General features: G+C 39.7%; 1 protein-coding gene across 1 annotated transcript in view; it reads right to left on the reverse strand.

The window, feature by feature from the left end:
- IGSF10 (immunoglobulin superfamily member 10) overlaps positions 1-26,837 on the reverse strand; it is an 82,730-nt gene that overhangs the window by 19,381 nt on the left and 36,512 nt on the right. The window contains exons 3-6 of the mRNA XM_082251897.1: positions 23,338-23,467; positions 16,388-16,778; positions 10,358-15,574; positions 7,688-8,588 (exon numbers count right to left, since the gene is read on the reverse strand). Of these exons, the coding sequence (XP_082108023.1) occupies positions 7,688-8,588; positions 10,358-15,574; positions 16,388-16,778; positions 23,338-23,467 (6,639 nt within the window). The remainder of the gene's footprint in view (positions 1-7,687; positions 8,589-10,357; positions 15,575-16,387; positions 16,779-23,337; positions 23,468-26,837) is intronic.

Consider the following 26,837-nt stretch of genomic DNA (forward strand, 5'->3'; position numbering starts at 1 on the left):
GCAAACCTTAGTACTGCGCTAAATAATATCATATAAAACATTTAAAAATGAATAAATAATAACATCTGCTGAAACCTCAGTTGTGACAATTGTGTACTATACTATAGATAACATGTGAAGTATTAATACTTGTGATATAATTAAATGCTACTTTAAAAACATAAAGTCCACAACTATGCAAATTTTATGTAAATATATTGTGATGATCCTTCCTGCCACCGACATCCGTGTTGTATAGGGTGCTCACTCTTCCTTCTCCTTTCGTGCATTTAAATGAACACATCCATGTGCCACCACGATGAGTGTTCCCTCCCTTATAGTTGGGTTCTCACCTCGCACCTAAGCTTGGTCTAATAATGCCTCCCCCCCCCCCCGAGCTGGGGATGAGTATCCAATTAGCCCCAATACGTATTGCTTGTCTCCTCACTCCACTCCTCCACAGCACCATTGCAATGCCAAATAGGAAGAAATAATTCAATAGTCCTTACACCCTTAAAAGCATATCTTTATTAAAAACCATAGTATGGGTACTCACATTTTGCTGGTGCTTCCAGGGTACCAGTCTAAACATACAAAATATCCTCCAACAGCAGTTTCATTTGTGCCTGCAAGCCCTCAATCTACACTCCTGGGAGCCGGTTCTGCCTAGCCATCGGCTTGCCGTCACTGTCCTTGCCCTTCCCCTACGCGTATCGACACAGGGTCATGTGTCTTCATCAGGGGATTATTCTACTCATAGAATATCCCCCTGATGAAGACACGTGACCCTGTGTTGATATGCGTAGGGGAGGGGCAAGGACAGTGACGGCACCTGGCCTGCCTTCATCAGGGGGATATTCTATTGGATCTTTCCCAATAGAATATCACCCTGATGAAGATACATGACCCTGTGTCGATACGCGTAGGGGAGGAGCCGGTGTGAAAAAATTAATGCCATCAGGATACACACACTTTTTTCCAGAAAGATTGGATCTCAGGGAAATGAAATCAAATGAGCTCAGCTGACACACAGACACACATCATGAGATATCAATCTATGAGGCTCCTATACTGTCATCACATTTGTTCTATGGCTCCGCCAAACTGGTTCCCCCACATCAGCATCACAAATGGTAAGTATTTATATAAAAGAGGAAGAATAGAACCTCATAGCGCAACCAATAAAATAATTTATTTTGGTTATATGTGGATATCATGAAAACCTAAAAGAAAACAAAGAGTGCACCACTCTATTGTATTACACCTTTATTAGGTAAATAATAAAAAAGCACAGTTGTACTTTTTTAACCACTTTCCAACTGTCCTATAGATGTTTTACTACTAAACGGCAGCCACGCTGCACAGGATCATGTAAAGTATATATAAAAGATTCTGCACTTCCAGGTAGCCAGCGGCTCTCTCCTGTTCAGATTCTACAAAGCCCCGTAGACTCGATGTCCGCTGACTGCTGCTGATCATTCATTATACAGGCAGAATGGCAGTCTTCCTATGTAGATGTAGCACCCTCCTAGTCAGGTAGGTGCTAGGCAAATGAATCTATGCTCCTTCTGCTTATCAGGGGAGCCTGATTTATTAGGTTGCCTGTCAAATGTTTCCAGGTGTGATTCATTGGGTCTGAGGAAGTGTCCCCACTGTATCCAATGAGGGAGCTTGTTGGACAGTGGAGAAAACCCAGCCAGTGACACATTAGCTTTTATGGGAGTCCCAGTGGGAGGGCATTCTTGCAATGCATCCTGGGATTGCTCATAAAAGCGGAGGGGGCATGTGACAGAGCGTCTTTGGCAGGAAGTAGAGTCCCAGAAGGAGATGGATGGCTGTCTCTCCTCCTGCAGAGTGTGAGAAGGTGGTCTTAGGCAGTCAGCCTAGTGAACCAGGTGTGGAGCTGAGCTGCAGAGGATCCAGTGTAACTGACGATGGAGCTGCTGGCAGAGTCTCTTGGGAAAAACAGTGTCCATGAGTACTGATGGACCTGCCAAAGGATCTGGCCCAGGAAGGGGGACCACACTAGTGAAGTCAGGGGATCAAGGAGCTAGCTCACACAGAGAGTATGACAGTAAAGTGGGTGCCATGCAGAAAGCCCTGAAGAATGGGAACAAAAGGGGGTACCAGGAAGGACCCTGAAGAGTGTTCTGCAGTACAGTACAGCTTATCTAATGCGGTTCATTAATTACTACTTCATCGCTAGTATCCCACTCATTCCCTTCTCCTATCCAAGTTCTCAATAAAACCACAAAAACCAAAGCTCCTAGACTGTTTCTTGACTGAGCCAGGCACTTTGAAGTCGCTGAACTATTGTACTGTTGCTATGGGTAACCCAGGGAAACCCATCACCAGCAGCTCCCAAGGGAGTAGTGCTACATAAACAAGGCAGATCGCTGCTCTGTCAGTAAGGAAGGCATCGATCCTGTGTTCCTGCAAAGCAGGGACACAGATCCATGCCTTCCCCTAGTAAAAGCACCTCCCATACTACACTAAAACACTTGCTAGGTACACAGTTAACCCTTTGATCACCCTTGATGTTAACCCTTTCCCATCCAGTGACATTAGTACAACGGCTGTGCATATTTTTAGCCACGATTCCTGTATTAGTGTCACTGGTTGCCAAAAGAGTGCTAAAAGTGTCAGTTATTGTTCGATTTGTCCGCTGCAATATCACAGTTCACTGATCGCCACCATTACTAGTAAAAAAAAAAAAATTCCATAAATATATCCCATCCCAAAAACATGTAGTAGAATATATATTGTCCTAAATGGACAAAGAAATCTGATTTGTTACATTTTTTTATTGGATATGTTTTATAGCAGAAAGTAAAAAATATTGTTTTTTTTTTTTTTTTTAATTGACGGTCGTTTTTTGTTTATAGCAGAAAAAAAAAAACACAGAGGTGAACAAATACCTCCAAAAGAAAGCTCTATATGTGTGAAAAAAAAGAACATACATTTTATTTGGGTACAGTGTCGCTCGACTGCCCAATTGTCAGTTAAAGTAACGTAGTGCCGTATTGCCAAAAAATGGCCTGGTCATGAAGGGGGGTAAATCCTCCAGAGCTGAAGTGGTTAAAAAAAAACTTGCTTTATGCTTGTCTCATGTGTAAAAACTTAGTGACAAATCCCTCAATCCTTTGGAGAATGGACAGCTGCAGACTCTAGTAACAGCACCTCTGAAGCCTAGGAGCGGTCTCTCTCTCTCCCAGCTTCCAGGCCACCACCTAGTGCAATGTACATCCTAGCCGGCGGCCCAGAGAGTGTCCGCTCCTAGGCTTCAGAGGTGCTGTGATGAGACTCTGCATCTGTACATTCGGCGAAGCGGCTTTGTCCATCCTCCTGAGAATCAAGGGATCTGTCACTAAGCTTTTACATGAGACAAGCCTGAAGCAAGTTTTTAAATGTGAGTGTAACTGTGTTTTTTTAATGTTTTCCTAATTAAAGCAGAGTTCCGGGCACAGAAATAATTTTTCAACAAACATACCCCTGGGACAGTCAGGGCTAGTACATTCCACAATGGCTAGCTTCTGATCTGTCCCGGTTCGCACTTACCTTTTAGAAGAAATACTTACTTATAAAATTTCTTCCACAGCGTTTCCATCTCTCTTGTGGGCAGCTGAAGCCGGCGCGGTCCTCTTCGGCGTCTTCTTCCGTGTCTTCTTCTCCCAGAATGCGCCTGCACCGGCCCCTCTCGTGACTTCCGGTGCGGTGCCGCATTCCTCCACAGCTTCTGGGCATGCCCAGAAGCTGTTTAGCAGGGAAGTCGCCCGGAAGTGACGAGCGGGGCCGGTGCCGTCGCATTGATTCCTGGGAGCGATGACGTTCAGCTCCCAGGAATCACTGCAAGCCCGGAAGTGACGACGGAGCCGCGGCACAGAGGGAGGAAGTGAAGACTAGGTGAGTATCTTCGATCTTCAATTACAAGGTGAGTAAATAAAAAAAAAAACCTAACTATCCAATTCCTTTTCAGGTGAAGGTGTAGAAGCGGACGGGCAAAAAAAAAAAATATCGATTTTGTGCCCGGAACTCCGCTTTAAGGTATAACACACTAGGGCGGTGCGCTTTCTGTTTTCCTTTATGTTTTCACAGTCACTGGTTGCTCATGCCAGTTCATGAGAGCTGCATGTCCCAGACAAGTAGGATCCACAGAGACTTTTATGGACTATGAACTTTTTTTATTTCTCTGACAATTTCATGTGAGACTATATTAGCCTAACAACTGGTATTTATTTCTTATTTACTATGTGGATATCAGTAACTCGCATTGACAGAAACAAACATGGCGCCTCCAGAACTTCCGCTAGCTTGCACATTAGGGTTACTGGCCACAAGCTCCACCCAACGCATTTCCACACAACTGATTACAGTTGTGTTTTATTTAAAGAGATAGCACACCTCTTCTTTTTTTTTTTGTAATATCAATTTAATACCTTTGCGTTTTTAATCTGCAGTTGCTGAATTTTTTTTTTTTTCGATAAATGAAGAAAAATTAAAATGAAATGTTCTTGCAATATGGGAATAAGGGCAGTCTTTACAGTGACTGTGTACTATACAACCCCCAGAAAATCTAATTCCCTACATGTATGTACCATTCACTGCTTTTCCTAGAAGATAGTTACACGTCATATTTCAAACATCCCCTGCCAAAGGGGTATTAATTTGAAACATTTTCTAAGATTATCCACTGCCTAATGGCATGCAAACTCTGCAGATTTTCTCACTCTAACACTAATATCGTACCAAGTGACTATAATGCAGGCTGACATTTGGAAACCTGTTTGAGAAAGGACATGTTGAAACAGACAACTTCTTCGGAGAAAGGTATGAGTCTGCAAAAATGTTTTTTTAAATCCTTGCAATGTACAACATTTTCCTGTAGGGGAGTTTTTTTATTATCAGAGTAGGTGGTCAGTTCCACAAAACTGGGTATATGATGTATTCCACTTGTATGCAGGAGAACTTACTGATGGTTGGGTGTGGGTCTGTGTGTGTGTTTTACCCAAAAAATGCAATAAGGCCCCCTCACATTGGTGGTCAGTGTGAGAAAGGCCCCTTTACATTAGCAGTCAGTGAGAGATGGACCCTTTACAAAAGTGGACAGTTATATAGGGGCCATCTTACATTGATAGTCAGTGTGACCCCCCCCCCCCCTCCCCACACACATTGATGTCAGTGGAAGAAGGGCTTTCTTTCACTGGTATTTGTGGGGAAGTGTATTTGTGGGGAAGTCGAGCCCTCTTCAATTGGTGTCAGTGAGAGAAATGCATCCTTACATTGGTGTTTAATGGGAGAGGGACACCTTAAACTAGTGGTCAGCTATAGAAGAGTCGCCTTACATTGGTGGTAAGTGTGAGGAATGCTGGCCGGTGTGAAAAGGGCTCCCTTAGGTGGTTTTCATGGCTAAAGGTTTTTACCTTCATGGTAAAAAACCCTTCTGTGTGCAGCTCCCTTCCCCCCACAGAACCCCCCTAATAGTTGCCTGAGCCTGATCTCAATCCAGTGATATACACAAGAGTAGACACAGTAGCGGGAGCTATTGGCTCTTGCTGCTATCACAGAGATTGAGGAGGGGGCAGGGCTGTGTCCCGTTCTGTGTGTCAATAAACACACAGAGCAGGTCTCGGGAAGAAGCATGCATGATTCCCCCCATAGCAAACAACTTGCTATGGGGGCACTCAGTGGGGGGGGGGGGGCAGAACCCCATAGGGACTTAAGAAGAGGAGGATCAGGGCTACTCTGTGCAAAACCATTGCACAGAGCAGGTAAGTATGACATGTTTGGTATTTAAAAAAAACCTTTAGTACTATTAATACCCCTTTCATTGGTAGTCAGTGGGAGAAGGAGGGCCCCCTTTCATTGGCAGTCAGTGGGAGAAGGGCTCCCTTATATCAGTACCAGTGAGAGAAGGGGCCCCTTAAATGTAGTAAAGTGTAGTTATTAGGAGAAAAACCCTTTACATTGTAGGTCAGTGGAAGAAGGACTACCTTATATCAATGTCCGAAAGAGAAAGAGTCCATTAAATTGGTGGTAAAGGGAGAAAGACACCTTATATTGGTGGTCAGTAGGAGAAGGGTCTCTTTACATTGGTTGTCAGTGGGAGAAGAGCCTCTGTACATTGGCTATCCGTGGAAGAAGGGCCCCTTTACATTAGTGGTCAATGGGAGAAGGGCTCATTTACATTTGTAGCCAGTTGGAAAATTGCTATTTTACATTGATATTCATTAGAAGAGGGACCCTTACAACGGTGGTCAGTTGGAAAAGGCATTGTTTGTCAGTAGGAGGATAAATGCCCCCATTACTTTTGGGGTCAGTGGGAAGAATGACTCTTTATTTTGCTGGTCAGTGGGAAGAATTCTTCCTCAAAGATAGCTAAAAAAGATCATTGGTGTCAGTAGTTACTTACCTGTGAGGAGACGTTCCACTGGTCATGAGTGAGATTGGTGCCTAACTATGCAAGCACTGTGGAGTGAGAGATCAATCTACCCAAACAAACTGCAAGCAAATAATGTACTTATTGGTTGCCTCCAAAGTAGACTATACCTACCCTTGGTATGATATTGTTGAACTTATTATTTTTGCAAGTACAGCAAAAAGTTATAGTTGGAGTCTTATCTCTAAACCTTCCAGTAAGAAGTGTCTGAGACAAGGTTCCCCTTTCACCCTATATTTCAAGCAATTTTTCAGGCATAAAACAGAGGTAGTACACAAGCTTTTTTTCTCAATCAGATCAACATTCTAGTGTACAAATATAAAAGAGGCCTAGCAAAGCCCACAGTCAACATGATGGTAAAGAATAGCCTGAATGATGGGCAATGAGGGTGCATGGGAAAACACGGGACACAAAAACAGATAAGGAGAAGAAAGAGAGAGGGTGGGGAATGAATAACTGTAAATTCCAAGGACATCAGCATTGTTTAACTGTTGTTAATGTAAAATAATTCTTCTAGAAAATATAATTTCATTACTTTTTAATATCATCACTGAAGCCTGTGAGCACACAGCTTTTGGAAACAAAAGCAACCATCCCCTTCTAGAATCACAGCTTTAAAGAGGAAGTAAACCCTCCTCTGACACTTTTACCTATAGGGAAGCCTATGATAAGGCTTACCTATAGGTACTGTAAATATCTCCTAAACATGTACCGTTTAGGAGATATTTAACTTACATGCAGCCAGTGACATCACTGGCGCATGCGCTCTGAAGGAACGGCCGCTGGTGCCGTTTCTTCAGAGACCCGCGCCGTGACTGTCGGCCAATCAGTGACGTCACCGCGGCTCCGGCCAATCAGATGGCCGGATGCCGCGATCCCTGAAGACGGGCGACTGGACATGTCGCCCGTCATACACGTAAGCGGGCTGCACGGCGGGGGCTCGTTCTAAGGTAAGTATTGCATAATGAGCTAGTACGCGATGCATACTAGCTCATTATGTGTTTCTCTTACAGGTTGCCAAAAAAAAAAGTTGTACGGGTTTACAACCTCTTTAACACAGAATATTAGTTTTAGTTTTACTAGTCCTAACTTACATTAGAATGTATTTCTGCTGCTAATGATGGTAAAAATGTACAGTATATCCAACAACAAATCAAGGAAAAGTCACCTCCTTGCCTCTGGCTACTAACTGCACATAAATGGTTATTCCAGCCCTAAAAGATACAAATAAATATTAAATACGAACAATAAAGAACAAAAAATGTATTTTACCTGTGCCACTGATCTACCACTGCTTTTGATGGCAGTCTCCATATTATTTTTGGTATTGGCTCCCCAGTTGCTGTGCAGTTTAGCACCAGTTTGTCACCATAGTTCATTGCTGTGGATTTTGGAGATGCATGGACAATCCTTGGAATTGTCTCACTTTGCTCCACAAGGAGGCTGACCACTCTTCTCTCAGATCCAGTAGAACTTGTTGCTATACACTCATAATTGCCATTATCTTCGGGTTCTGCATTTCTTATGTAGAGTGTTCCATTAGAGAAAAGAAAGAGCTTTGCATTAACATACTGCAATGGCTTTACTTTTGTGCCATCAAATGCTACCCAGTGAACACTAGGCTGAGGATTTCCTTTTGCAGAGCAATGGAGTTTCACATTTTCTCCTGAAAGTGCAAGGACCGTCTGACGTTTATCTTCCAGAATAACAGGTGGGGCAGCAATAACTTGAATCCTTACTGTAAAGGTATCTGCTCCAGCTATGTTGGTAGCTAAGCACTTATAAATCCCGCGGTCATAAATAGACACTTCTTTAATGATGAGGGTCCCATCAGATTGTACAAAAACTTTGTGATTATGGGCAGACTTCTCAGATGCAATGGTTTCATTGGACAGTATCCAAGTTATTGTGGGAAAAGGTCTTCCTTCTGCTTGGCATTTCAAGTTGATAGAGCTACCAGAGTGCACTGTGATCTCCTTTGATTTGCCTTGTAGAATCCTGGGAGGGTATGTTATAACAGACAGTGTGACGAGTAGCCGGTCTGAGCCATACTGATTTGTAGCCACACAAAGATATTGACCTCGGTCCTGGATTCCCACATTAGAAATAGACAACGTTCCATTTGGAAAAACTTCCATCCTGTTTCCACGTCTTGTCTTTGACACAAAAGTCCCTTTTCAAAATAAAATTTAAATTACTAAAGTGACTCTTTAACCAATTTTTTTTTTTCATTTTAAAAGAGTGTTGGGGCTAGAATCTCTTTAATATGTTATAGGTGTTTGGGTCCATTATGAAGATTTCCCTGTCTCTTGATTTTTTTTTGTCCCACTCACTATATATGTAGTTAGGGGAAGCTCCCCAATAGGTACAAAGGCAGCAATACAAAATGACAGAGGTTCAACTACAAAAAAAGTGTTTTATTGCTGTTTGTGTCCTGATTACAGAGACCCTGCTCACTTCCTGTCCCAGTGGCAATGTGGGAAGTAAGGAATCAATTCATAATGGGGACACAAGCAGCAATACAATCCTGACAGAAGTTTTATCCTTTTCTGAATCTTCGAATTCATCTAGCATAACATAATTTTGTCTGGAACTGGACTTGCTGAAGTTGGATTCAAATTTTAAAAGGCTTTTCAAATGTTTAAATTATTATTTTATTAAAAAAAAAAAAAAATATATATATATATATATACACACAATCTGAAACCCACAAATACCTGGGATAAAACAGCCTAAACACACTAAGGGCACATTTTATCACATACATATTCCTGTTTGAATGTTGTCTCATCTATCGTACAAAGATTGATTTGATCATACAATGAGAATATACTTTTACTGCATGTTAGCCATGTTAGCCAACGTTTTGGTCTCCTCAAATACAGAACCAGGTGATTGTGGCGAGTCTGTATGTGTACTTATGTTTCCTATAAGATCTGCCTCTCCATAGCCAGCCTTTTTATAATCTGTTTCTGCTTTGCGTTTTTTCTCTTTCTTTCTTTTCTTTTTCTAATAACTTTTCAGGTCTTGGAAACCTAAAAATACATACTTTTCTGGAAATGTAAATACACTGCTCAAAAAAAAAAAATCAAAGGAACACTTTGAAAACCCATCAGATCTCAATAGGGAAAATATCATGCTGGATATATATGTATACTAATATGGACTGGGTAATGTGTTGGGAACTAAAGTATGTCACATTGTTTGATGAAAATGAAAATTATCAACCTACAGAGGGCTGAATTCTAAGACACCCCGAAAATCAAAGTGAAAAAATGATGCAGCAGGCTAGTCCATTTTGCTTAATTGCAGCAACTCAGGTCAGAAGTTTGTATGGCTACCACATGCTTGTATGCATGCCTGACCACAGCAGGGCATGCTCCTAATGAGACGAATAGTAGTGTACTGACGTATTTCCTCCCAGATCTGGATCAGGGCATCACTAAGCTCCTAAACAGGCTAAGGTGCAACCTGGCAGCGTCAGATGGACCAAACATAATGTCCCAGAGATGTTCTATTGTATTTGGGTCAGGCGAGCGTGGGGGCCATTGGTATTAATTCCTTCATCCCCCTCCTTTACTTTTTTTAAGCAGTGTATATAAGAAAAAAAGAAAAAGAGTGAACTAATTTCTGCATTCTTTAAAATGTTGTATATTTACACACAGGTGATCAGCTTGATGTTTTATTAACTGTTGTGGAACACTACTAAACAATGTTTCACATGCTAGTTTTAGCATGGGAAAGACTGTGCATTGTATCTAAATGGTATATTTTGGGCATATTACTTCAAAATAAGAAAAAATTGAGGTTCAAGACACTCAGAGCACATGGATTCTGAATATTATATCACAATCATGAGTAAATGCATCTATATAAGTATAAATATACATCATACCAGCAAAAGTTATTTCTGCAAATACAATAAGAAGAAAAATGGCTTACCTGAAGACACTTTAGTCCACAGAATAGTAGAAGTAGGATTTCCATTAGCTTCACATGGAATAAAAGCATCAGAGTTTGCAAAGACTGTGAAGCTTGCAGCTTTGCCTCCCTTAATGCGTGGCTTAGAGTGGCCATTATTTGATGGACCTTCTTCCAATTTGTTGGTTGTTGCTCTCTTATCTGTTTCTTGTGCTGTGGTGGAGGAGTGGTTAATTGGCACTGTTTTTTTCAAGACACCAGGAATATGTGCTATTATGTGTACTTTTCTATCTGATGTTTTTGTATCTGGCCTGATCTCTACATTAGATGTAGCTACTTTCTTTCCAGATATAAATGGTGGTTGGGTTATGGCTGGACTTAATATGGGTGATGGGTCAGTCAGACTGCTAATGATTTTAGCTGTCACTGACAGTGGATAAGCAGTGCTGGTTAAACTATCTTTATGGTTTGGTGATGTTGCCTTTGGTTTTGCTGTAGTAACAATTGTATATTTAAAATTGTTCTTGTTGTTTAACGCTTGGTCAGATGTGACAACAAAATTATCAGATGGTTCAAGATGTTGAGTTGGTAATGTATCAGTGCGATTTAGCATAGGTGAGGGTTTCAGGAATGATCTAGGAGCCTTTGAAGTACTGGTCAAGAAAAATCTTTTAACAGGGGTCAAAGGAATATCATTGTTTGTAGTCACCATTGTTGTTTTGTGTGCTACAGTAACAGTACTAGCTAAGGAATCTGAAGGTGGAGTTATTTTATAAGATTTGGTGGTTTCTTCTTGAGAAGTAGCAGGCTTGTTTGAATTTGTTGTTGACTTCCAATCATTGTGTTGTGCAAAGCTGCTATGAGGATGCTTTTTCCGTGGTCTTTTTCGTCTCAGGTATCTAAGTCTTGTTGTACTTTCAACAAAGGCAGATGTTACTGGGGTTATTGTTGCAGACAGATCACCTTTTGGAGGAGTAAAACTAACATCTTTAAAAGTGGTATCAGCAAATGAAGTGGTAGAATAAGTCTTGGACCATGCATCACTTGAACTGGTTGTTGGAATGGTTATTTTTGCACCACCTGCCTTGGTTTGAGAAGCATCAGTGGCAGCTGCTTTTGTGGTGCTTAAATAAACTGCAGCAAGTTCAGACCCTGGACTAGAAAGATAAAATGGAGTTGCTGGTGTAGTGTCGGTTGGCTCAGAAACTACTGTGTTTTGGGATCTGGTTGATAAAACTGAGGTAGGTGTTATATGACTTTCAACAAGATTAATTACACTTGTAGCTGTATTAATAGCAGTTGTGTGAACAGTGATGGGTGTTACTAAGTCAGGATCACCATCTGGATTAATGAAAGATTTTGTAGCTTTCACACTTTTTGGATATAGTGCTGTCTTGCTCTCTGTTGTTATCGAAGATGTGATGGGTGAAATGTTTGAACTGCTCACAATAGACTGAGTTGATTCTATAGCTGTAGACATTTTGGGAGGTGGGATGCCAGATGTTGGAGCATGGGTATTATTTACAGATATTGCAATAATATTTTTTCTTATCTTCTTTAATATTTCCCTTTGATTTATCTGGCTGTTACCAAATAATCTATGCCAAGGAATTTTCCTTCTGATTACTTTGGAGGTAACTCTAGGCCTGGCAGTGACATGGGAAGAAGTGGTTTTTAGCAGGACTTCACTTTCTGTGATAGACAATCTTGTTGGAATATCTGTAGTTACAGCTTGTGTTTGTGTTATAGCCTTGTTTGTGCTGCCAGCAAACAACATACCCAAAGTAACCTCCTTGGGATTTCTAGAAGTAAAAGGCTGTGAAGGCATAATCCCAACACTACTTGATGGATCACTATATTTTAATCCTGCATTTGCTTGAGTGTTGGATTCTTCGCCATGTATAGTCTCTAAAGATCTTATGTTAGACTGTTCAGTTGGTGAGTAAATGTATGTACTTGAAGAATTAGGACTGTACAGCAGTTGATTTTGTTCACTAGTATCAGAAACTTTGGTGTGAGGTGTTGTAGGTGTGGACAGCTCTATTAAACTAGACTTGCCAAACTTCCCAAACTGATGAATTTTAATGTTTGGATAACGACCTGGTCTTACAATGCGTCTCCTTCCAGGAAGTTTCCTACGACCATAACGCCTTAGAGTTGGCACCAATGTTGTAACATCTTTAACTATCTGAATCTGTTGATGAGAAATAATTGTGGAGCCAGCTGACAGACTTGGTGAAATTATTTTCTGAGTACTGTGAATATAAATTGGCCCAATATCTGTTTCTGAAAGAAATACTTTTGTACTTGACTTTGTTGAAGAATCAATGCTAATGACATTTTTGCCCTCAAACCCATCTTTTCTTTCAGGGTAGTGTGGAACCCTTGTGCTGTGAACAATTGGTTGAGTTGAATCTAGAGAATTGGTCAAATATTTAGACCCCTGCGTAGATGCAGAATTATCTTTTTCAGCTGTTGAAGTGATGATTTGTTGTGCACTGCTTTTAGTGTTTGGTGTGACAAGTGACATATGGGAATTGGAAATATCTTGATTAGGAGTAGTTAGTTTATTTGTGATAGTTAATTTGTGCATAAGGGGTGGTTCTGTAACTACTTCTATATCTGCAGCCCTTTGTGTACTTTGAGCAGTATCCGGGGATAGGTAGGAGGGCTTATCAATGCTTTGGGATGTACCAAGAATACTTTGGGAAGTTGTAGGCAAAAAATGAAATGCGGTTGTTTCATCTCTGATAGTATTATGAATGGGAAGGGAATACGATAATATAGCTGGGTCAGTAATAGTATCTGGAGATGTAGTTGTAACATAGCTGATTTCTGGTGGTGGGCTGGCAACAACATCATCTGAAAGGTTATTCAAATAGCCAGATGTAGTAATAAAGCTGTTGATATCATTATGAGTTGTAACTTGTAGTTCATTATCACCAGTGGTTGGTTTTATTATATTATGCTGAGTAGTATGGAAGTTACTGGATGCAATTGGTGATGCAGTTAAAGTTTCCTGTGCTGTAGTATAAGGAACACTGTTGGTAGTTGGTGGTCTAGTAATCATTATTTTTGGGATTGCAGTCAATGAGTAGAATGCAGTAGTGGAGTATTGTCTTTCCCCTTTGAGACTCCCTGCACTAGTAAGAGGAAAAGATTTGAGCAAAGGACTGGTTGTGACTCCTCTTGATGTCATGTGTGGGATACCTGTAGTAGCTTCAGGTGCAGGTACTGCTGCCACTAATGTGGTGTTTAAGATGCTTATAGTGGTCATTTGCTCATTATTATAGCTGACTGTATTATGTGTAAATGTATCAATATATTGAGGACTTTTAGTACTTTTGTATGAATATTCTGACATGGTAGAATCTCCTGTGGTGACTGTGATTTCTCTGTTTATTGCTGTTTTGTGTATATTGCCTTGGTGAATATTGGTATGTTTTGATGTTGCTGATGAAGATGTGAATGATTGTGTATTTGTTGGAGCTGTAGTTGTGCCATACTGTGTTGAGTGCTTTTCTGACACTATCAAAAACTTTTCAGCCACTGGAAGGAATTCTTCACCAGATGCTTCATCCGGGTCACCAGATCCAATTTCTACGATATTTTCTTCTTTTGTTGAACTCTCTGTAACTTGTATTGGTGTTTGACTGTTCAATGAACTCTTTTTTGTCTTTTCTAAGATCTCTGTCCAGCGCTGAGGATCGATTTTCCTTGTGTTTTGTGTAAATTGCCTCCGATATCCTCTAAGGCGTTGGTTTATTCTATTCCTTCTGTGAAACTCAGTGTTCACATTTCCTTCGCTGTCCAGCTTGGTTTTGATGCGTCTGGTTGGGAATCTTCTTTGTGTTACAACTTTCCCTGTGGCCAAGTAGTTATTTTCTTTAACTTCTTCAGTGCCTGATCCTTCATCAGTTTCCTTTTCAGTCTGGTCTAACTGTGCTTTTTTTTTGATAAACTCAAGTTTCCTCTCTTTCACAAAAACTCTGTGTGTCAGAATGTCAAGACCATACTGATTAGCAGCTATACATCTAAAATGTCCTCTCTCTCTATGTGTTGTGTCTTGAATTTTAAGTGTCCCGTTGGGGAAAATAAGTTTGTTCCTGGATGTCTCCTGTAGTATAGAATGGTCAGGTAATATCCAGTTCACTGATGCATCAGGAACTCCATTTGATCCACAAGGAAGATACAGCATTTCCCCATTAGTAACTGAAAGCTCAGCTCCATTGACAGCTTCTTCTTCTACATCAGCACTTACAACTGTTACTCTGAAACTAAGCACATCTGCATCCACATAGTTTGTTGCTATACAATGATAAACACCTGTGTCAAAACTGTCAGCAGCTTTTAAAGTAAATTTTCCATCCCTTGTTATTGTTATCCTACCCTCTTCACTTAAATATGGAGCTCTGATCTTGCTTCCATCAGGAAGAACCCATTCAATGTTTGGTGCAGGTTCACCATCAACTTGACAGTTCATCTCCACAGTTCCTCCAATGATTACAGCATACTCTGTTCGTGTTTGGTTGCTTTTTTTAATCATGACCCAGCTGTTTTTCGCAGGATTATAAACAGAATTTGGAATAGTGACATAGACATCAGTTAAGTACTTAATGTGGAGCATGCTGAGGGTCGTTGCTGACCTGTCCAACTGTAATGTCACTAAGTCTTGCATTAACCAGGTTGGCTCTGCTCGAAGATCTGCCTCAATGTCTGTAAACATTTCATCACCAGACCCCACTTGTTTGTATTTATAACTAATGAAAGGAGACTTTGTAAGCAAGAGGTCTCTCTTAAGCTTCATTGGGGAGTCACTGTACATTGCTAATATCCCCCATATTTTTTGTATATGATCATAGTCTATGCTGCACACCAAAAAGGAAGAAAATGTAGTCCTCATTATTGTAATTTCATCCCTTCTGTCCAATGTTATCTGGGACATTTTGGTTGGTCTTTGAATGTTGCATGCCAGGTTTGCCTCATTTCCAGATTGGTCTGTCATATTTAGAACAAGAGATCCCATTGGAGCCACAAAATCTTTGGCTGATATAACAGTAACACTCCCGTCCTCTGGCGTAGTCACATTTTTCAGTTTGTAAATGTTTTCTATAACTGGTTTTGCACAACTTAGATCTTGAGATGTTAGTTCGTTTAAAGATTTACCCTTATTCTTTTGAGGGGTAGAACAAAGTGGGCATTGCTGACCTGAACGATCCCTCTTGCATTTAATCAATTCTGTTGAAACATAAATGAGAATAAAGTTTTTTACAGTTTTTAGGTTACATTATTTTGATTTATATTTAGTGTTGTCCCCTCCAGACTGCTCAAGTACCTTATAATTCCCCCCAAAAGAATGAACTCTGCATCCCCCACAAGATGAAAGTTGTCCACTTTTTTAATAAAAGTAAACTCCCTTGTCTGACTTATTGTAGCATAATTATTGGAAAGTTGTGGCTATGTAATTTTAAGTGATTACAGAACTATCCAAGGTCTAATAAAAGGACATTAAACATACATTACAATAACTTTCATGAATTATTTTGTAAGATTTTGAAGGGATTATAGGTGAAGAATATTTTTCAAATGATCCAGCTTGGAGCAATATTTTCCAAAACATAACTGACATCCTGTCCAGTAATCCCAGTTAGCATTGTTGCCAAACCAGGGTTGCCAAATGTAATTAAAGAAATAGTCAAACACTGGCTAAAAACTAGCATGAAAAGTAAATCTGTCTCTAAAAACATATATAACATTAGATAAAATATTTGTTATTTACTATTTCTAGATTTACTAGATAAAAATGAGCCAACCTGTAAATCCTACTGCCAGAAGTAGAGTGCACAGCAAAGTTTCAAAACCTAATTTACTGTACAGGAGTGGATACTTTTGCACAAATCCTTGTTTTTTAGATGTTGTTTGCAGCTGTTTCTCATAGAATATTGGGCTCTATCTCTTAAGTATTGATATTTTGCACAGAAATGGAGACTTATGCCCTGTGTGTATTAACAACACATGTCTAATGCATAAATAGAGTGCAAAAGGAAATACCTTTATATTGCTGTCCCAACTCTGCGAGCCACAGCAGGTTGCAATCACATGACCACGGGTTACCATGAAGATAAAGTCCTTCTAATTCATTCAAGTACAAGAACATTTCCTTGGGCAGTGTAGATAACTGATTGTCAGACAGATATATATGCTTTATAGATGATGTTTTAAATATCTGGATGTAGCATAAAGTAACAAAGGTGTCTGTGTGCAGCTGCCGTAGTGCATTTCCCTCCAGGTGAACTAGTTTCAGAGAAGTGAGGCCATAAAAGGATTCTGGGGCCAGAAATTCCAGTTTGTTATGATCCATATGTAATCTGACCAGACTCTTTAGACCACGAAATGTGTTCCTGTGTAGGGTTTTCACTTTATTATAACTCATTTTCAATACCTAGAAAGCAAGGAAATAGAACATAACTAAATCTTGTGCATAGGGCCATCACAGCCAGTGTCATGAGTTATTTTTTAAAAAGAGCTTAGGTCTAATAGAAAAGCAGGATATTGATACCTTGTTGAAATCACTACAAACAACCAATAAAGATTTTAACTGGGGAGAAAAAATTATTTTTAACTCTGGACCTGAAAACTTTATAGCCCAACTCCACCCAAATCAATTTTTTTCCCATCCCTCCCTCCCACTCCCTGATAACCCATTCTGCTAGGCTTTCAGCTGTCCTTGCCTTGCAAAATCAGTTATCTGAACTGAGTCCCCCTATCCATGTCCCTCGCTGACACCATTTCTGCCTACAGGGACTGCTACTCCAGCGCCGCACGGCATGTTAGCCCAGTCAGTCTCCTTCACTTCCCTCTGTCTGACATTGGTCGTCTTCTTAAAATTAACAGGACTCCTCTGCTGGTCAGCTTTCAGTCTTCCCATATCCTAAAGTTCCATTCCAACTCCTCACAGAAACTTGAATTCTATTTCAAAAAGCCTTTTCTTCTGAGATGTTGCAAAATTGGGCTCCATTCCTGTATTTTGTCTTTTCTCCCATGATTCACCTACTTCATCTGCTTGCAGGGCAGCTCCAGCAGGGTGACTGAAATCATCTTCTATAGGGAGCCTCCCAGTCCAATTTTTTTTTTTTTCAAAAACTGTCTTTCAACATAGCTTCAATGTGCTTTGTGCACATATTCCCTGAAAAGGATTTTCTGTAATGTTCAGATCACACAATGTGGTGCAGTGAACGTTACCTTGAAAAAAGATATGCTATCTATAGACAGTTGTTGAAATGATGTTATTTCCTTCTCATATACTGGAACAGCTTAAATTGGTTTACACTTAAAGTGTTACTATACCCACAGCAGTAAAATCAGTCTGTATATGCAGTAAAGCATGCTTGTTATACTCACTGTGGAACCTAAGCGGGTAATCCTCCGCATTGTATAAAAAGGCTGATCGATTCTGTCTTCTCTGATCATCCTCTTCTTTAACAGTCCCAAATCTATCTGCTAATAGAACAGAGCCTTAGGGGCAAGCTGCACATACTCAGTTTGGTGTGTATTGGTAGAGATTTTTTTTTCTTGGGAGAGTGCATGTGATCAGCACAGGGTCAATCAGCACTGTCCAGACAGAGGGTCAGGGGTCCTTCAGCCTCATAGGACAGTCAGAGGAGAGTGAAAACTCTTCCTACAAGTTTTAACCAGATCCTTAAAAAAAATAAAAATGAGTGCGCTGTCCATTTAAAAATAAATATTTTGCTGTAATCAATGCATAAAGAGCCATCCTCTCCAAAGGAGCACTTTAGCACTTTGAGACTATACTGCACATCAAGCACTTTTCACATATATATGGACCATTATTTGATTTATTGATTGTTCTTGTATTTTTTTATTTGCATATCGCTTTCCAGAATCCTGTATAGGGGACATTTAAGTTCCATATCACAGGTTTTTTTTTGCACATTGTTTATTTGGACATTGCCTTTGTTTGCACTTTTTTTGCATTGATTTATTTATTTTTAAAGGGACAGCGCATTATTTTTAGTTTTTTGAGGATTTGCTAATTTGCCTAGTGTCGGTAATATATATGCTGCAACAGTCCCATCAGGTTTATTTATTAAAATCTTTGAATCAGTGTACAGAGCGCAATACTTTTTTTTTTGCATTAAAGCTTTAACCAGACACTGGTGGAAGAAAATGTTTTTGGCTGTTTATATTTACAAAAATAATTGTATTTCCATATTCTGTGTACTGTAGGAGACCAGATATAGTGAATGCATGGTCCTGGGTTTAGTAACACTTTAATGTCATATCAAAAATAAGGAACAAACTTGTAGAAATGTAAACTTCAAATTTACAAATAAACACTGTAAGAATAACTCAAAATATGCTCTACTTTCACTTTAAACTAACTGCACTGACTGAACAGTCCTATCTCTAGTGCTATTTTGTAAACTTTTAAAAATAGGCTGTCATAAGAGAAATAAAAAACTGTCTTAGTCTACCTTTTTCTGAAAAAGGCAAGTTGCTTGGGACATTATTATTTTGAGACAATGCATGAAAACAAGTATGACGTTCAGAAAGTCTTATTTAAATTCATAAACCTAACCACAAAAATCTCATATCATTTTTAACACATTATTGTAACTTCAAGAGTGATTTTATTTATTTTTTTTCATTGGTAGTCATCATTACAATAATACCTTATTACCTTAATTATAGTGCAATCTATTGAGGCCCCCACTAGAAATGATGCTCTGTTGGACCTGGTAATCTCAAACCATGCAGAGCTTATTAATAATGTTCATATAAAAGAACATCTGGGTAGCAGTGACCATAATATGATTTCATTTAATGTTAGCTGTAAGCAAACAACGCATACAGGAAATATAAAAACACTTAACTTTAAGAGAGCAAATTTTCCAAGGATGAGGGCTGCTCTCCAGGATTTAGACTGAGAGGGAATATTGGCATCGATGAGCACAGTACAGAAATGGGAATTTTTCAAAAAGACTTTATGCAAACTCACTGCAAGGTATATTCCCATTGGCAATAAGTTTAACCGCTTGCCGACCGCCGCAAGTAAATTTACTGCGGCGGTCAGCCCCTGCCAGGCAGAGTGATGTTAATTAACGTCACTAGCCTGGGAGGGTCTGGGGAGCGAGCGCGCGCCCGCGGAGGCGCGCTCCCGCTCCCACGCGGTCACGGACCCCCCCCGCGCGTGTGACCGGCGGACCCGATGTCCGCCGGCCACTCTGCGATCGGCGGGGGAGAGGGAGAAAGTCAGGCAGCTTGTGTAAACAAGCTGCCTGTCATTCTCCTCGGTGTAAAGACACTGATCACACGGATCTACTATGTAGATCCGTTGATCAGTGTCCTTACAGCTCAAGCCACAGCCAATCACAGTAGAAAGCATGCCCCTAGGGACACACACAGCCCCTCCCTTCCAAATAAAGTTAACCCCTTCACTACCAGTGTATTTTTACAGTAACAGTGCATATGTATAGCACTGATTACTGTAGAAATGTCACTGGTAACCCCAAAAGTGTCAAAAATGTCAATCAAGGGTCCGATCTGTCTGCCCCAATGTCGCAGTACCGCAAAAAAATCGCAGATCGCCGCCATTACGCGTTAAAAAAAAACAACAAAAATGACAAAAATCTTTCCCTTTGTTAGTAAACGCGATAACTTTTGCGCAAACCAATCAAAATACGCTTTTTGCGATTTTTTTTACCAAACATAGGTAGCATAAAACAAATTGGCCGAAAATGTTAAAAAATTTTGATTTTTACATTTTTTTGGGGGGGAATTTCATATAAAAAAATGTGAAAAATATTGCTATTTTTGCAAAATTGACGCTCTTTTTTTGTTTATAGCGCGTGATCAAAAAATCGCACAGGTGATCAAATACCACCAAAAGAAAGCTCTGTTTGTGGGAAAAAAAGGACGTCAAATTCGTTAAGGTACAGCGTCGCACCACCGCGCAATTGTCCGTTAAAGTCACGCAGTGCCGAATCGCAAAATACCCCCTGGTCTTTTAGCAGGAAAATCCTCTGGGGCTTAAGTGGTTAAAAGGCTAAAAATAAAACCTATGTGGCTCCTGGCCAAAGTTAAAAAAGCGATAAATAATAAGAAAAGAGCTTTATCAAAAATATAAAAATGAAGGAACACTATCATTGTTTAATTGTTTTGAAGAATATAACAGAATATGTAAAAAGGAAATCAAGGACGCAAAAATTCAAAATGAACGACAGATTGCAAAAGATAGTAGGACAAACCCCAAAGAATTCTTCAAATATATTAATAGTAATAAGGTCAGGTCTGAGCACGTAGGCCCTTTACAAAATAATCTGGAGTGGGTGACTGGGGACAAAGAGAAGGCACATTTATTAAATTCTTTCTTCAACTTTGTGTATACAAAGGACCATGGGGGAGCTCATGACCATAATGGGGATGGTATTGACACGGCCCCAAATGATCCATAATGGCTCAAAAGTGATATGGCCCAGAATTATTTTGACAGAATAAGGGTGGATAAAGTGCCTGGACCAGAAGGCATTCACCCACACATCCTAAAAGAATTTAGCACTGTAATTTTAAAGCTTTTGTTTCTAATTTTTAGGGACCCGTTAAGGACTGTAATAGTACCATTGGATTGGCGTAGGGCCAATGTGGTGCCTATATTTAAAAAGGGATCAAAGTCTTTGCAAATTAATCATAGACCTGTTAGTTTAACTTCTATAGTCGTTAAAATACTGGAGAGTTTAATTAAAGACCACATAGATGATTTCTTGCTGGAAAAAAATATATTTTAAGCAACAGTCAGCATGGATTCATGAAAGGCAGAAGTTGTCAAACAAACCTGATTTCTTTTTATGAGCAGGTAAGTAAAACCTTGGACAGAAGGGTGGCTGTGGATGTAGTATACTTGGATTTTGCAAAAGTGTTTGACACAGTTCCCCACACATGGCTAATGTGTAAGGTAAAGTCTACAGGCTTGGAAAGATCAGTTTGTAAATGGATAGAAAATTGGCTAAAAGATAGAATTCAGAGAGTAGTGGTTAAGGATTATCACGTTGAATGGTCTAATAAGGTTATCAGTGGTGTACCCCAAGGTTCAGTGTCGGGACCCTTACTTTTTAATATCTTTATAAATGATATAGGGTTTGGGATAAAAAGTACAATTTCAGTCTTTTCAGATGACACCAAGCTTTGCAGTGGAATAACTTCCTTACAGGATGTCTCCAACTTACAAACTGACCTCAATGCACTGTTTCACTGGGCAACTATGTGGCAAATGAGGTTTAATGTTAATAAATGTAAAGTTATGCACTTGGGGGCTAAGAATATGCATGCATCATACATACTAGGGGGAGTAGAACTAGGGGAATCCATAGTGGAGAAGGATCTGGATGTTCTGGTAGATCATAAGCTTAATAATAGCATGCAATGCCAAGTTGCGGTTTCCAAAGCAAGCAAAGTCCTTTCTTGTATTAACAGAGGCATGGAAAAAAAACAAAAAAAGAGGAGAAACAGAGGTCCCCCCTGAAAGAGTCAACTTGGGACACTAAATTATCGTGAAAAAACTATAATACTTTATTAACAAAAAATATAAGCAGGTGACTAGTGGTGTAGAGCAAACCACAGAGTAAAAGACATATACAATGTAAAAGAAAAATGGGATTAGCTGCAGCAAAGCATACATATATGGGGTGCAGGTCTTGGGATATAGACCAATATGTGGGGGAATGAAACATTCAGCAAATGATGGCAAGTCCCAAGAAAAAGTTGCACTTGGTGGGTTGGCTAAGTCACTGTTATCACCTTTTGGAAACCCATTCTGGCTGCAAAAAGGCTGCATGAGAGTAACAGCACTGATATACAACAGGAGGAAAAGAGGTGAAGAAATGTATTTATTTATTTTTTTTTGTATTAAAAAAAATGACAATTGTTTATGATATGCAGTGTTTTAGCAAATAATATAACATATAAGTAGTGCATACATTTACTTTTAGGCTCCGTTCACATCTAGGCGTTTTGGGGCGTTTTTGGGGCGTTTTTCTGCTCTAGGATCAGCTCTCAAAACACCCAACAAGACAAATCCTATTCATTTCAATGCCCCCTGTTCACATCTGAGCGTTTTGACGCTGTATACAAAACGCCAAACGCTCAAAAAAGTACATGAGCTTCTTTTTGGGCAGATTACAGGCGTTTTCCATTGATCTCTATTCAATCTAAAAACGCCTGCACAAAAATCGCGGTAAAAATCGCGGTAAAATCGCGGTAAAAAACGCCGCAAAAATCGCGGTAAAATCGCGGTAAAAAACGCACGAAAAACGCTACGCTCAGGTGTGAATGTAGCCTTATTCTGACTTTCATCGCTGTATGCTTGTACTGGGTATGTGACTTAAAAATCATTCAAGCCAGAGAAAGCTGGGCAACTAAAATTTTTAGGAGGGGGCCAGAAATGTGAGCCCTAAATTTGCATAATGGCAGGTTTTCCTTAAAACTGAACTATATAATTGAGATATATATTGTTGCATAGGAATCTCTGTTAGTGGTCATGTCATGCTTGACTCACCTTATCATTGTTCCAACCTGTACTGCAATTTTGTATATTTTTGCTAAAACACAATAAATAGTATTAAAAAACAAAAACAAAAAAAAAAAAACTGAGCTTTAGCCAGGTTATGCAGACTGAGTTTAATAAATTAATGAATTCCCATGCTAATTATTTAACTTTTACTGTTCAAGAATTGGGTACTGCCAATCAAACTGTACGGGACCACAGAGTTAGGAATAGACCATGTTGGTTTAATGAGGGGTTAGGAGTATTTATGAGCCATTTCCCAGCTTCTAGGGGGCATGTAAGAGTTGTTACTTCTGCTATTCCATATTCCTGGAAGTGCTTAGAAATTGGTCTAAAATGATGAATAACTCTTGTGAAGGTGTCTATTTCTCTTCTTTCTTTGTGAGAACACCTTTCAGAAATGCACCCCAATTATTTTTACCTGCAATGAAGATAAGTCACTAAAAGCATTTTCATGGATTGTATGTATCTCATTGCTATGTAACATCAGTAGCTCCAGCTTCTGTAAGTCCGAGAAGTCGGTCTCTTCTAGTCTGCTTATGCTGTTGTACCTGCAGACAGAAGAATATGTAACAGTCACATATAAGGAATGTGATTTGTACAGCAGATATAGAAAACATGTAGAACATGATGAATATGCTTCTACACATAAAAACATGAATACAGTACAAGGAATAAATGAATTTTTCTCCAGTGGAGTGAGGTCATTTATGAAACATACCTTGGAGAGCTCTCCTGCCTAGAATATCACTTCATAGCATTTCTTGGAAATCTCACACACTACATTTTATTGCAGATCATTTTATACTTTGGACTTCTGCCTCCACGTTTTTTATGGCTCCACAGCTTATATCCTGTCCCAGATTACTGATGTATCATTTTACAAGCTATAGACATATATTGCAAGGAATTAATATACAACCATGAGCTGTAACCCATGGTAACTATCCAATGTCAATGTCTGTTTGAAGGAGTTACAGTCAGAGGTCCAACTATAACACACCCTTCCCTAATGCAAAACTGAAACAGGGCCGTATCATATCTCATGCCAAAGCCTTTGACTGATTCTCTTTTAAAAGTAAACTTGGATAAAAGTCCAGCTTTTTTTAATACTTTATGTCTACTAAAGGCTCAAACATTAGATAATGTTACAAGAAATGGGCAGGGAAGGATAGAGCACCAATGCTTTTTTTTGTACAAAATGGGCATCATTTAATAAAGGATTACATGTTCTGGTTTGCCTGCATCACTTTGCACTCCCAACAATCTGTAGGTAAATTTAAAATTCCCTTATTTGCATTGCACATTACTTGAAGACTGCAGTAACTATAGCATCACTCAGCTAATGAAAAAAAAAAGTGCTCCTTAAAGTAGTATTAAACCCTCAACATTTTTAGCTTAAGTCATTGAGCACAATAAACATTTCATAGTACACTGTTAACATTTTTACCCTAGTACTTGTAGTTTACACCTTTCAAAGTTGCTAGCTCCTGGTTTCTCAGTGCTGCCTCCCTGAACTTCTGATCTTCAGAGGAAAAAAGGGACCATTGGACAGTGCAGTCTGTTAACTTGGAGAAGGGAGCTGGGAATTTTAGCATAACTCATTGAGCACAATAAACATTTCCCAGTACACTGTTAATGTTTTTACCCTAGTTCTTGTAGTTTACACCTTTCAAAGTTGCTAGCTCTTGATTTCTCAATGCTGCCTCTCTAAACTTCTGATCTTCAGAGAAAAAAGGGACCCTTGGACAGTGCAGTCTGTTAACTTGGAGAAGGGGGTGGAGGGGAATATGATTAGCAGACAGGTTACTGCTGGTTACTGCACTTTGCATGTCATTAATATTCTTTTGAACTGCGTTAATAAAAACACCTTCATCTGTCACTTTGGAGAAAGGCACTCCACTAGAGCTCATAAGATTAAACTTATTTTTATTACCAAATAGAAAGTAAAATATATATGATCTGTCACACATAGACGCAGATCACTAAAGAAAGCAACTGTGGACATCTGTAAATCATTAGCTACTCTTAGCGTTTTCTCAATTGGCCTCATAGTCAAGCCTTTATTTGTTTATTTCTCATGAGGAGGTTGTCTTTCAAGTTGCAAGACCACGGCTGTTTCTGAAACATGCTGTCCATTATATATTTGCAAATTCTCTTATGTGTTGTTAAGAAAAATAAATAGATTAGGTAACTGCTACGGTTCATGGCTGCCAGCTAAGTGTGGTGCCAAAATGGTGGAATAACTGAATGGTATGCATAGGTTAGGAACACAGAAACATTATTGAAAGGTAAGGCTTAGCAGGAAAATGTTCACACCTGCGCATGGTAATTGTTCTTGGTCTATGATTTTGTAACTGATTACTGTAGCTGGGGATAAGCATTTCACAAAATGCAAAGTTAGAACAGTGGAATGTGCAATATTTGTTAATTAGAATGTGAGATCAGTCTGGAACACACAGTGGTGTTAGGCAGCCCTGCGGTGGATCTTAGCAATGTTTATACAACAGTGGTTTGAAGTGAAAAGTAAATTCCCTGCTGAGGAAACCAATGTGTTGCAATATCATACCTTTAATGAAACAAGAGACTCTTTTGAGAAGGGACTAAATTATATAGGTTTTTTCTAGTCATGGATCAATGGTATAGGGCAAGTCCACAACTCTTGCCTATCTAGACTTTCTAGCCTCCTAACTGGCAAGTAAGACAGTTGCTTGGGGGCTGGGGCTAGGTCTCAACTCTCAACCCGTAGAATCTGGTAGAGATTTGCATAACAGAGTGCCCCATGCTCCAATGCTCTATGTGTTCTTAAAGGTATGTGAGAATCTATACAAGAAAGTGAAGATGCCTGCTTTCAATACCTCTCACCTTTCTGATGCTTTTGAAGCAACCCCAGAGTTGTCTGAACTTGCATGCTGCATGTAATGGGACCTCTTTCTCGACTGTAAAAAAATAACTTTGTAAGATCTATTCTCTTATCAGTTTCATACCGTTTATAAGTATGAAGAGTATGAAGAGGTCCAAGGTACTCTTAGGCCAGCTCACCTAGAAGTTCCTGGCACCTGTTTTCAGCATGCAGATCTTCTTCTCCTTTGAATGGGCATGGTAAAGCCCCTAGGAACACTCCCAGGAAGATCTATACAAAATTTCCAAGTCACATCAACTGGCACTTCTCAATCCACAAGCAGTGGAGTAGTGCTTCTGCCCCAAGGTGCTCCTTAACTTCAAAACCCTTCACCCTATTAGAAAGTATGCTCATGCAGGGAAAATTTAGTTCTGCCACTTGAGATCCAGGATGTTAATCACACTTGTAGTGCTATACCTGTAGGAGCCACTGGAAATGTGTCCAGGTTCCTCCCCAATGGATTGCCCAGCAGCCAGGCACACAAACACAGTCACTATTTTCCTTAATAATGAGTCTAGGGGAGTTGTTTTATTTTTTGGAGACCTTGGAATAGGGTTGAGGGAATTGAGTGGAATACTCCAAAAACAGAAACTTTGTAAGGACAGTGAACTCCTTTCTGAAAAGTTGAAGCAGAAGATCTTGCATATAGCAAACTGTGGACTTGATTAGAAGCAGTTAACTTCACACAAGCTTCTTCCTTTAGGGTAGCAAGAGCAGAGTCCCTTCACAGAGAACTAAGTAGACTAAGCTGTTCAGGACACCAGCCAATATTCCCTTTAGCACACATCTAGCTGACTCTCTAGCACAGTGTTTCCCAACTCCGGTCCTCAGGGCACACTAACAGGCCAGATTTTAAGTATTACCTTGGGGAGATGCAGATTAGAATACTGCAATCACTGAGCAGCAAATGATATCACCTGGGATGTATTTCAGTTTTATTGCAAACCTGGCCTGTTAGTGTGCCCTGAGGACCGGAGTTGAAAAACACTGCTCTAGCGCAAGAGGGGTGACAGCAGCTC

Source organism: Pelophylax lessonae, assembly GCF_965119305.1.
Source record: "Pelophylax lessonae genome assembly, chromosome: 3".
Taxonomy (NCBI): domain Eukaryota; kingdom Metazoa; phylum Chordata; class Amphibia; order Anura; family Ranidae; genus Pelophylax; species Pelophylax lessonae.